The sequence below is a fragment of the Anarhichas minor genome, unplaced genomic scaffold (assembly GCF_050575085.1).
Source record: "Anarhichas minor isolate MPS153535 unplaced genomic scaffold, ASM5057508v1 ptg000016l, whole genome shotgun sequence".
Lineage (NCBI taxonomy): Eukaryota > Metazoa > Chordata > Actinopteri > Perciformes > Anarhichadidae > Anarhichas > Anarhichas minor.
The window spans coordinates 99,466-112,285 of record NW_027466462.1 but is presented as its reverse complement, the minus strand read 5'-3'; the positions used below and the strand labels follow the sequence as shown (position 1 = coordinate 112,285).

The window sequence follows — 12,820 nt, the reverse complement described above, 5'->3', positions numbered from 1 at the left end:
GGTGTCTCCATTTCTACAAAATGAAGACGAGATGAATTATGGGTGCTGAAGAGAACAAACAATTAACCCTGACGTTCTGAATTACGATGTGAGGAAAAGTGAGAAAGGAAAATCTGACGACGAGCTGCTACAGCAAGCTTTGCAGAAGGTACGTAAGACAGGAAAAGAGAGATGGAAAAAAGTTGCACAAATTCACACATCCTTGGAGAGGAGTTGGTTTGTGATATTTGCAACACGAACCAGACAATAAGTTAACATACAAACACAACATTCAACCAAATGTATTTGTCTCTTTTGTAGAGGAGTTGATTATCGGCATAGAAGAGTTTGTATAAAACCTCCAAGAGCTTCCACTGGTTTACTTTTTGTGTCAGGCTCGGCCTTATTATGGAAGTGGAAGATTTTCTTGTAAATGTACGATTTTGGAGAATATTACCCCTCCAGCCTAGCATGTCGTCCGCAGAGGGCAGACAGCGGCTCATTGACTGGAGTTCAGTTTTTGTTGATGGATCTTGGATAAAGCCTGCTAACACTACATGAATGCTGGATAACGTTGAAACCGATTATTTCCACACTTCCCTGGATTCAACAAGCAGATAAGCCTGCAGGAAGAGGGCTACGCTGCCATTGCATTATTGCAAATCAATGCCGTAAGTTTATTTCACCAAGTTTCTGAGTCACTGCAGGCCATGATCTCTTAATCATGGCACACATTGTTTAGACCCATCATTCATTAATGCAAGAACAGAGTTCGTATTACAGAACAAACACAAATGAATGTTCACGATGACCTCTCTCCAGTGTAACAGTAGTTATTTATTCCACATCTTCTCATCGGTAACCTTTACACTTACATGAGACACGTGCTATTTTCACAACATTGCAAAGATAATAGTCTTCAATCACAAACTCAGTATGTGTGCTTCAGATGAAAGAGATGCAACACTATTCAGTTGACCACAGTGCGTGTATCTAAAAGCCGCGGCAGCTGTGTGAGAAACATGTGTGAACGTTGTTCTCACACATGTGAACAGAGACGGAACAAGTCAGTTTAACTCTTCGACCATAATAAACTGATTAAAAATAGACAGAGATTCTTTGGGGTGAAGATGTGATCGTTTAAAGCTCGTCCTTCAGTCAGCTGCTGCTCAGTAACCTGTGAGATAAGAACATAATGTAAAAGTATGTCAAGGAAACATGGAAGTGCAGACTTAAGATACAGCCTCATTTTATTATCAAAACACATATTTGTGTGTTAAAAAAAACTGAAGCGAAGGTATGGATTGGTTGACTGATGTATTGATTTAACAAATGTTACCACAGAGCTTATTAATTAAACGTGAACCATTTAAAATTCCTCATTACTGATTACATTTAGGTTACACCTAGAAATACTGACTTCATACAACAATTCAGTCAAACATTTTGATATTATATTTTATTAGTCTTCTAATTTTTAAAAGCATCAGAATCAAAGCTTTGACCAACAAGTAAAAGGAAATGCTGTTGGAAGCGGTGTCAAGTCATATCTGAGTTATCCCATATGTGTGTGTTTGTCTTTGAGTCAGAAACGCTGTAAACTCTGATACATCCGACTTGTTGCTTATGATACAGAAGTGCTGAAACAAGCATCGATGCCTGTGTTCGATTTTTTAATACATTTAAACCCAAATGTATGTTTAGTTTTATATAGTCAATTAACAATATTTTACAATCCACCAGATCATACATCCGTCTTGAGTCTTTCCAATCTCTACGATTCAGATATGATGTGGATGCGGCATAAAAAGCCAGTTTTGAGCTCAGTCTTACCTACGGGATAGTAGAATATAAGGCATGCTCTTTAGTAGATGGGTTGCTACTTGCTGAGGGCTCTGCTTTGACAATAGAAGGAATTATGTCAGCGTGTTGCCAAAATATTGACAAACACTAAATTCACTGAATTTATCACAAAAGACACCATTGAAATGGCTTTTTAATCACAAGTCTCACCCAGGTGTTGAGTGTCACCCGGGCCCACGGTGCAGTAAAGAGCTGTCGATGACAATTCATCCTCATCTGAAGGAGAGACAGTGTTAGTCAGCTGATGAGTAAATATATCAACATCAGTAATAATGCTCTGGATCAACTTAAGTTAAGTTTGAATATCTGTTTGTTCCCTTCAATGCTTTTTCTTTGAACCAGGGATAGTTTAACATTTGAGGTTGTGCACTTTTTTCTCTCGTCTCTTCAAAAAGCTCCCACCATTCAGTCGCAACGTGACAGTAAAACCCAAATGAGTTTAATAATCTCATGTTCTGACTGTTTAATCATTGTGTTATGGCTGAGATTCATTGGGCTTATGAAGTATAATTCCTGTACACAAAACCAATAGATGCATTCAGAGACTAATTCACTAACTGAAGTGCGGTTGTGTTGACGGTTATTACCATTAATGTGCGTGGCAGTTCATTTCTAAACCAAATGATACATTAAGAAATGTGAGCTGTTTTAGTGATTAAATACACAATGTAGATATTGCTTATTGTGGTCTGTATTAGACATCAGGTAGAAAAAGTATGTAGCAGTAGCATTAAAGCAAAGACAATGTCAGGTGAAGTACCTTTCTTCTTCCTCTTTTTTGTTACGACCGCATACGTCACTTTGTCTTCAGCCTCTACAGAGACTGAAGACACTACTATACATCCATTCACACAGTAGATACTGGAGACACATTTTATTTTCATAATAAGCCTTTCGTTTTAATCACAATTTTATTTTCACAAGTAGAGTTCTCATTTGAATCATTGGAAAAAATCAACAGGAAATTAGTGTGTATATATATATATTTACAGTATATATAAAATAAATATCTTACTTTAGGACGCCAACAATATAGCAGTACAGTGATGCATGGTTTGTGTACTCACCTGCTTGATCCGGAGCTGAGCCTGGTCCAAGTGTTAGTGTGGACAGGTAGAGCAAAGCTGGAGAGCAAAGACGGCGTTTGCATTAGTTCCGTGCTTCATTTTGTAACAGTAATATTACATTGATTTGATTCATTTATAAAGGAGTAGAAATAAACAACCGTTGACAAAATTAGAATTGTCCTCAATTGACAAGCGCTTCTATATCAGCAAAGTTGTGAGTTGAATGTACCCCTACCTCTGTGCCAATAATCTCTGCCAAAGTGAAGTAGTCCGACCGCCAACAGCAGAACCATCAGCAAAACGGTGACAACGATCCATGGGGCAGAACTGGAGGAGGACGGACTGGAGGAGGACGGACTGGAGGAGGACGGACTGGTCTCTTCAGTGAGATCAGGAAGAGACTGAATAAACCTAATAACATCACATATATGTTAAAATATTATTCTGAAACATGTTTTACCTCTGACAGTCAGCCAGCTCTCTGCTGATTCTTCACTATCAGGGATTCTGCACTTGTAGAGTCCTTCATCAGACCTAGAAACACTGAGGATCTTGATGTTTCCTGTAGAGCTGCTCCTGATGAGGAGGCCGTCTTTATAGAAAGCAGCCGTGATGTTTGAGGACGTCTTGTCTCTGCAGCGCAGAGCGACAGCGTCTCCCTCCGCCACAGGAAGCACAGGACTCTCCAGGATCACTGAGCCACCTGAAAAACATGCGTTTGATATTTACGTCAAGTCACAGTCATGATTTCTTTATGACAACATGTTGTGTTATTAATGCTAACATACCAGTGACAGTGATGTTGACGCTGTTGCTGCTCTTTACCGCTCCAGTCTCACACCAGTACTCTCCGCTGTCTTCTGGAAAAGCATTTTTAATGATGCAGGAAGACCCCGTTGATTCCAGCTTACGAGTAGTTCTACATGTGAGTTGTTCCCCTTTGAGTCCTTCACAATGGACAATTAGAGACTCGTATTCAAAGAGCTGCAGTCTGTTTGCGACGACACGAGGAAACACTGAACCTGAAACGAAGAGATTAGTTCTCAGACGACATTCAAACTCGTGGCATATAGATGTGATACAATGAATGTGTCTGTACATGAAGACAAAATAACATCATTCCAGTTCACCAAAATCACATCAGAGCATATCTCCCTGTCTACTTCTTATAGAAGATCAACCAACTGGTACTTACCAACTTTCTGATCGAGAGCACACAGCAGGAACAACACAGTCATTGCTGGAGAGACACAGAAAAAGAGCTTAACATCACTGAGACGTGTTCATAGCATCCACATGTTTATCGACCTCTGCAGCGACTTCAGCTGCTCTCATTGGTCTGTTAAATATCATAACTGGTACAGACAAACACACATTATGCACCAAGAGACGACAGAATTGAACAGTTCTAACGGCCTCTTGATCATTCTGCTTTCACTAGCTGGAGACAGAGTCAGTACTCACACAGTCGGATGCAGAGAGCCGTGACCTCCATGTTGTCTCACTGCTGACCGTCTGAACATCAGACTGTGAGAGTGAGTTCAAAAGTGAGAAGAGGTCTCTTCCTGTGTGGCTTTTTTTTATAACTTTGCGCTTTAGATTGAAAACCTCGTGTCAGACACAGAGCTGCTGTCGAGGTGGAAATAGCCTCAGTGGTTAAGTTAGTCTCAGTGGGAGGAGCCAAAGAACAAAGACTCACGTATGAGAAGGACCTTAAACACCTTTCGACAGAAAAGTGAGACCAAAATAAGTATTATAATTAAATTTGTGACATTCTGAATTTAGATTTTCCGTACAGCATTTCGTCAGCAAGTGGGCATGTTGTAAGTCGCATAATACTGTCTCAGCTTGTACGTTCCGTGGTGGTAAGAGTTTCCACAGAGACGAAGAACCATCGTCACCCATAACGACACTTATCAGGTATTTATAGGTGTTTCTCTGGTCTCTCGCAGTGGTTCTCTTAATACATGACCTCTGTTCTCTCATTATATTCATTTTCAAGTTTGAAGGTGCAATTACATGTAAATCTGTCCAGAACTGAAGATGTATAACTGCACTCTACCAAAGTCCAGCAACACGTGTCAATTTCCACTTGTTACATGCTGACAGTCTCTTCAAAATAAACTTAACGGGACATTCAGTTGGGTTTAGACAACAAAACTAGTTGGTTAAGTTTAGAAAAGATCTTGAACTACTTGGTTAGATTCAAGCAACAAAAGTACTTGGTTATCTTTATTACTCCCCAAATTACAAACAAATGTCTGTCTATTGTCCAGCCATGTTGGAGGAAATGTGGGGCAGTAAATGTAAACCACTCATGTATTTTGGCTATGTCCGGAAATTGTACAGTTTTGGGGAAATGTCCATATGGTTATAGTCCAAATTCTGGGCTATGATATACCAAAGTCATTTATCTTTCTCTACTCAGGCAATATGACAGCAGACACTGTGTTAAGAGAAGACAGGTATCTACTGAAGATCTTGCTAGCAGCTTGTAAGAAGGCTATCAGGAAGAGATGGCACAAGGCAGAACCACCATCACAAGATGGATGGCTGAAAATTGTGACTGAAATGTATGATATGGAACTATTAACTCATAGAATAAGAGCTCAAGTGGAGCGATGTCGTGAGAAGTGGGAGAAATGGACGATGTTTACATGTCAACGATAACACAACCTGAATATTTCACAGGAGTTATCATGTTTTTGAAGAGACAGAGCAATCCAGATCCTTTTTTTTATTTTTTATTTTATTTTTTTTAATTTATGTTTACGTTTTTGTGCATGTTTTGTCTGTCTGTCTGGTGAAAAGCAAAAATAAAGTGTGAAAAAAAAAAAGTACTTGGTTAGTTTCAGGAAAAGATCGTAGTTTGGCTTAAAATAACTACAGAAGCGGCGTTGCTTAAGTTGCTTAAGTACAGGAGGTACGTGGCAAATAAATCAACGCTAACTTCTCATTTCTCCTGGAGAAAAGACCAGTTTGACCCATCCGCCTACTGATAGTATGACAGCTGTAGAAGAACAGCCCGAACTCTTTCTGGCTTTATTACATTGATTTCAACACTGTGGTGGCGATCACAAAGATGTTTCATGAATACACCGTCAGTTTCTCTTCCTTCTTTTCTTTTTAGTTCTCACACACACTCAACCACACACACACACTCACACACACACACACACACATATTGGATGCACTACTCCTTGTCTGCCCCCTGCAGTACATCATTCACAGTGCATCAAAAACATTTCGTCCCTCAAACTAATTTATTTTATATACTTCAATTTAAAAGGTCTAGTTACATACTGACCGTTAACTGGTATCAAAGTATTAAATACTGTTCCACGATGTGCTTGTACCATTCAAACGACAACACGGTCATGATACAATTATATACATATTTTTTTCTTAACACTTTTTTAGAGGGTGTAATACAAGCAGGAAGTGAGACGTGATGCTCTGAGGTGCATTTTACTGCACGTCGTCTTTTTATGGCACATTTCACAATCCAAATGTGATCCGAATGCTCAGAGATGTTGTGGTCACTGCAGAGGGTTTCTCACAGTCATGATGAAAGTGGATTGTGAAATGTTCGTGACACGTTGCAGACAGTTTTGCTTTGACTTCTGGGAATCTTTAGCCATGATACAGTCACATGACACACCTGCTTCTAGGCCACGTGGTCAGGACACACACGATAAGAGCAGCAAGTCACGGGTTTGATTCTCTTGGCCGGACAGTTCACTGCATGTTATTCCTCGACTGTCTCTCTCCACTCTCTTTCAATTAAAGACATAAAGTGCCCAAAAATAATCTTTAACAAGGTTGGATCAACCTCATCACACCACGGACGCCATCGCTTGCACTGTATTAAGCCTGCAGTGGATGACCTGATCAAATCATACTTTGCAATTGAATATAGCATAATTGCATTCAAATCTAATTACAGATTACACTACATACGTACTCAAATTCACATGGTGTCTCCTTCTGAAGAGCAGAAGTATGGGAGGTGCCTCCTCTGATAAATACTGAAGATATAACTATGAATGACAGCAAAGCTAATCCAAGATGACTCAATAGTTGAAATGATGTTTTGTCTATTTCCTCCTATCGGTTCATGTTTTGGGCAGAGTTCCCATAAGACAAGATGAGGATGATGATCATGAGACCTGATAGCCTTCCCTTCTGTGGTTCTCTGTCTGTGTCAGCCCTGTGATAGCCTGATGTCAAGGGTGTAACCTGCCCCCCCCCCCCCCCCCTCATGAAGGGATGGAGGAGACCTGGGGGTGTTTTTCTAGATCACCTGATTCTGGTGTATAATAAGTACGAGGACCAAACTCTTTCACGGTTTCAGGTTACTCTGAAAGCAGATGCTGACATTTAAACTCCTAAAAGGGTAAGAATCTGTGTGTATGTATATATACATTTGAAACATAGTATTTTATTCGGATTAGAATTTACAAAATGTGTAGCAATCCTCTACATTGTATCAAAGCTTTGTGACTTACTTCCTTAATTGAACCACGTGATGATATGTTTCTTGAGAGTTCCTCGTACCAGTCGGGACTTTCTAGGATTGAAACTCATTCTCTTTCTGTTGCCAAAGAGGGAAAGAAGAGACACTTCATAAGTGAGATGGATCTGCGTGAGGCAAAATGGAAATCAGGTGAGTAAGACTTTTTTTAAAAATCATTTAAACATGAACTCTAACTGAAAGCTTTATTTTGCGATCATGCGAACACTTAATTTTCAATCTGGTCTGGTTTGCAGTGAAGAGGCCGAGGCATTGAGTCAGCTTAGTTCCATGATTTATTCCCTGTGATTCAGACCCATTGAAGATATCAGTGCTGTACTTCTGCTTTTCCATCACAGTTTTCATTACACTGCTCGCTGTGTGATGACGTATGATGAAAGGAGGAGAGGCACATTTTTAGCTGGACTTCATAAGAATGCATTTATCACAATGTCCAGAAAAATTTGACGTTGCGAAAGAAACTCCTGCCAGACAGAAACTTTATTGACTGTTGGACTTATTCTGAGTCTGTCTTCATGACAGCCTCAGGTACGTGTTGGTTTATGCGATGAGGAGAAAGTAAAGTCTTTCACTCTAGTTGCTTTGGCTCTAGAAAACTCTTTCACACTTTGGCAACCAGAAAAAAGAGCAAGTATGCTCAATAAAGAATCAATAAAGATTTTAAATATCTTGATAAAAGTTCCCTATTTGGATGTGCTTCTCTCTCTCTTTGTGTTTCCAGCTGCTGTCAGTGTGCTGCTGTTCATTCTCTACCACAGCAACACTGCTGCTGCCGTCAGCCTGAAGGAACATCTGGCTGACTGTCTGAAGGACAATGACTACAAGGAGCTGCTGCACACGGTGAAGACCGGCCTCCCTCACATAAATACATCTCATCATGTGGTTATCGTGGGAGCTGGCATCGCTGGACTGACGGCTGCCAAGCTCCTGCAAGACGCAGGACACCAGGTACATGCAGCAGGATGACACTTTAGAGCTTCACAAATATCAGCAACAATGTTGACAGTAGTAGCAATATTCAATGTAGTCGTTTCATAGTACTCGTGGTATCAGCAATAGCTGGAGTTGTAGTTGTATTAATCTGTTCTGACAAGGTGACCATAGTGGAGGCTAGTGGTCGTGTTGGAGGACGAGTGGAGACCTACAGGAATGAAAAAGAGGGCTGGTATGCTGAACTGGGAGCCATGAGGATCCCAAGTTCTCATCAGTAAGATTGTATTTTTTGAGTTGAACATTTACATAAAATAATGTGAATGCAACTCTCACAGTCTAACATGATTTTGTAAAAGGGATACAGTGCTTCAAAATATGACTTGGCAGTAGATACATCTCATTTTCGGGGCCAGTGGAGGATACCAGTGTTATCGCTGGTGTGTTGGTTACTTAACTAAAATCAGAAAAATTATTCAGGGCTGCCTACACATCAAGTGTGTCAGAGGGATCTTTATTAATTTACTGTCTTTGCCGCACACCTTACATACCTTGTAGAAACTCTGCCACTATCACCTCCTCTGTGAACAGAATCGTCCACTGGTTTGCTGAAAAGCTGGACGTCAAGCTGAATGAATTCATCATGGATGACCCCAACACCTTTTACTTCGTTAATGGGTTGCTGAAGAGGACGGACGCAGTGCAAAAAAACCCTGACATCCTCAAGTACAACGTTAGTAAAAGTGAGAAAGGAAAATCAGCCGACAAGCTGCTACAACAAGCTTTGCAGAAGGTACGTAAGACAGAGGAAAAGATGGAGAGATGGAAAAAAGTCACACAAATTCACACATCCTTGGAGAGTAGTTGGAAAACGATATTTGCATCTCTAACCAGACAATTAGTTAACATACAAACACAACATTCAAGCTAATGTATTCGTCTCTTTTGTAGAAGAGTTCATCATCGGCATAGAGGAGTTTGTATAAAACATGGTGCAACATAGCTGTTATGATAGCCTCATCCATTTTGGACCTTCCGAGTGCAGATGCCGATATACTTTTCCTTCCCAAGCAAGTTGACTAATTGCCGAGTTTAGTTTAGTTTTACACTGTTACCACCAGTAAGGTTGAAGCAGGATGTGTTTAAAATCTTTAGTTTTAGAAAATTAGACGAAGAAAACAAACCAGTTGAGCTAACATGTAACATTTAGCATCTTAGTCAGGCAGTCACCAAAGTAATCTTAATTTACCCTCCAGTGAAAATAATACTTCACTCTGGACAAAAATATTGGATTTAACAGACCCCATTGCATTGCTGCTAGGTGGCTTCATAATTCTTTGGTTTGTGTGCTCCAACCTCCAAGAACTCCCATTGGTTTGCTTTCTGTGTCAGGCTTGGCCACATAGTTGAGTTACACATTCATGGTTCATTAAAAAAAAAAAATTCAAAGCTCACTTAGTGAATGCTCATTGATACACCATCAGCTCAATAGATGATTCAATTGACTTCATCAATGCAAGTGATTTATTTTCTTTTTCTGTCTTTTGTAGGTCAAAGATGAAGTGGAGGCTCATGGCTGCAGGGCTGCACTGATAAAATACGATCGTTATTCTGTAAAGGTAAGACACAATGTGATGTGTACAAATCCTGTAAAATTAGAACACTGTTGGGTATATGAATTATGGGAATCACTAATAATATTTTAGTGTATTACTAATAGCATCAATTAGGTGTGCCATTTCCGATGGTTCACCATTTGAAACAGATTGCTCAAACTTCCCACCACCTATATCTGACAAGTGGAAAACATTTTATCAAATAGGTTTGTTTTAATAAATTGTAAACCTTCTTGCTAAGCCCGAATTCAGAAAAACAACTTTGAAACTTTGTTTATTTCACAGGACTATCTGAGAGAAGAAGGAGGTCTGAGTTCAGAAGCAGTGAGGATGATTGGAGACCTGCTTAATGAACAGAGCCTCATGTACACTGCGCTGACTGAGATGATTTATGACCAGGCTGATATCAATGATGACTTGAAGTGAGGACTGACACCCCACACTGCCAGCTATTCAAAATGTGAAAACGTTTGCACAGTAGAGCTCAATAATATTAAACCACTAGCCAGAAAAAGTAACGAAAATCAAACAGTTGTCATGAAAGGTTTGGAAAACTGATGTTGTACTGTACACCTCTTTGCAGATGACACCGTGTCATACATTTTTGTATTCACAGTTTAGTTTTTCACTTTATCCACACATTAGCATTCGTTGGGTTGTGTTTCTGGCCACCCATCAAATATACGTCCAATATTAACTTACATAGCTATGCTTTGGTTTTCACCAAATTATCCGGCTCTTTTGAAACTACATGTTCACCAGCAAGTCACTACTTTGTTGGAACTGGGCAGGAAGTGTACAGAAGGTTTACCAAACCAGAAAACTAAGACAATTCTATGTGGAGATAATGTTAGTTTGTCTTAGATTTGTGGTGTAACAGTCGAGTGAATCCAACTTTGACTCTGATATTGGCAGCCTTGAATTAATGTCAATTCAAGGCTGACAAGAATGACTGCAGGTTGCTCTCCTAGTCTGCATCATAATCTATATATATATACTGTAAATACTTTTGCTTAAACAGCATACAGACTCATTGCAAATCTCTCTCTACTAGAATGCATTCAATAAGAGAATCTATTTGTCTTTTTGTTTTTAAGGTACTCAGAAGTGACTGGTGGGTCGGACCTTCTCCCCAAAGCTTTTCTTAATGTCCTCAATGTCCCAATTCTTTTCAACTCTAAGGTCAAACGCATCAGACAGTCAGATAAAGGTGTAACTGTTTCGTATCAAAGAGACCAACAGGCCAACAGTCTTTCTGCCGACATCGTTCTGGTAACAACCACAACCAAAGCAGCCCTTTTCATGGACTTTGTTCCAGCTCTCTCCGTTAACAAGATGGAGGCACTGAGGGCAACCCACTATGACAGTTCTACTAAAATCCTCCTTACCTTCAGCGAGAGGTTCTGGGAAAAGGATGGCATCCGAGGGGGAAAGAGCATCACTGACGGGCCCTCACGTTACATCTACTACCCCAGCCACAGTTTCCCAACAAATAAGACCATCGGTGTCCTCCTGGCTTCCTACACCTGGTCTGACGACTCCCTCCTCTTCTTAGGTGCCAGCGATGAAGACCTGAAAGAACTGGCTCTGAGAGATTTGGCAAAGATCCATGGTGATCATGTCAAGTCTCTCTGCACAGGGGTGTTGGTGAAGAAGTGGAGCATGGATCCTCACAGCTTGGGCGCCTTCGCTCTCTTCACACCCTACCAACATTTAGAGTACTCTAAGGAGCTCTTCAGAAGTGAAGGCAGGGTGCACTTTGCTGGTGAACACACAGCCTTCCCTCACGCTTGGATCGAGACATCCATGAAATCTGCAATCAGGGCTGCTACCAATATTAACAAAGTGACTGTCTTCAATTTAAAAACCGCTAAATGTCCACCACGAGATGACCTCTAGGTTCTGCATGACCGAGTCTCAGCAACTGTGTACTATGGTATTCATAAAAAGATCACAAAAAAGTGCAACATATCTGGCTAATGCCACAGAAATGTACTATGTTGAAATGTGTCTGTCATAGAATGAAATTTGTTTCATAGTATACAAATACAAATATATCAATTTCATTAAGATTGAAAACAATCCCCCAAAAAACTTTATTTGAATATACATTTAATCATCAACCTTCCCATCCAGCCAATACTAGCTCACATTGCCAGGATGCCACTTTATCACTGACACATAGAAATCCATTTATGTTCATCTAGAGTCAGCAATTAACGTAGCCTGTATGTCTTTAGCCTGTGGGAACACACCGAGCACGAAAGAACCCAACCAGCCGTTGGATTTGAACCCTGGACCTTCTTGCTTCAAAGTGTCACTTAATTAATACAAATATTTGCTTCCTCATAATCTTTCTCCACCAACACTTCTGTATTATACATAATCAATCAGGGGACACAGGTATGCTTGTCACATGGTACATACTGTATGTTTGTTGTGGCTGTGATTCACAGAAATAAAAATAAAACAAATGGTGCATGCAGTACTTTATTTTTATGTCTAATGACGAATGCACCCGTCACATTCCAAATGTGATCATTTTAACTGATTTTCATGTGGATGCTTGGTAACACTACTAAGTGACTATTGTTGCAATAATATGTTCATATAATTTAACAATTAAAGGTTGTTTGGTCAAGTCTGTATCACTAGCTCGGCTGTTTTTACTTTGCTGTGTCTCCAGACACTTCTCACTTGCCCCAGGCTCATGCATTTCTGAGGAACTCTCCAGACCTGCCATTCCCCATCCATCCACCAGATGCCCCTCAGACTTTCCCACCCAGTCACAGTCACCTGACTCTTACACCCAACTGCTCACCTGTTCATCA

The 12,820-nt window shown here is 40.2% G+C and overlaps 2 protein-coding genes across 2 annotated transcripts; one reads left to right on the top strand and one right to left on the bottom strand.

Moving 5' to 3' along the window:
* Positions 1-1,148: 1,148 nt before the first annotated feature.
* On the bottom strand, positions 1,149-4,404 carry LOC142950589 (low affinity immunoglobulin gamma Fc region receptor III-like). The gene is made up of 8 exons (XM_076092152.1): positions 4,374-4,404; positions 4,105-4,149; positions 3,698-3,931; positions 3,370-3,612; positions 3,145-3,288; positions 2,910-2,966; positions 1,993-2,058; positions 1,149-1,156 (listed from the first exon to the last, which is right to left on the bottom strand). The coding sequence occupies exons 1-8, from the start codon at positions 4,402-4,404 to the stop codon at positions 1,149-1,151; spliced, it is 828 nt and encodes a 275-aa protein (XP_075948267.1).
* Positions 4,405-7,544: 3,140 nt separating this feature from the next.
* On the top strand, positions 7,545-11,888 carry LOC142950588 (L-amino-acid oxidase-like). The gene is made up of 7 exons (XM_076092151.1): positions 7,545-7,575; positions 8,165-8,391; positions 8,538-8,650; positions 8,965-9,166; positions 9,924-9,992; positions 10,275-10,411; positions 11,087-11,888. Exons 1-7 carry the CDS (start codon positions 7,545-7,547, stop codon positions 11,886-11,888), a joined length of 1,581 nt encoding a protein of 526 aa, XP_075948266.1.
* The last annotated feature ends 932 nt before the right edge of the window (positions 11,889-12,820 follow it).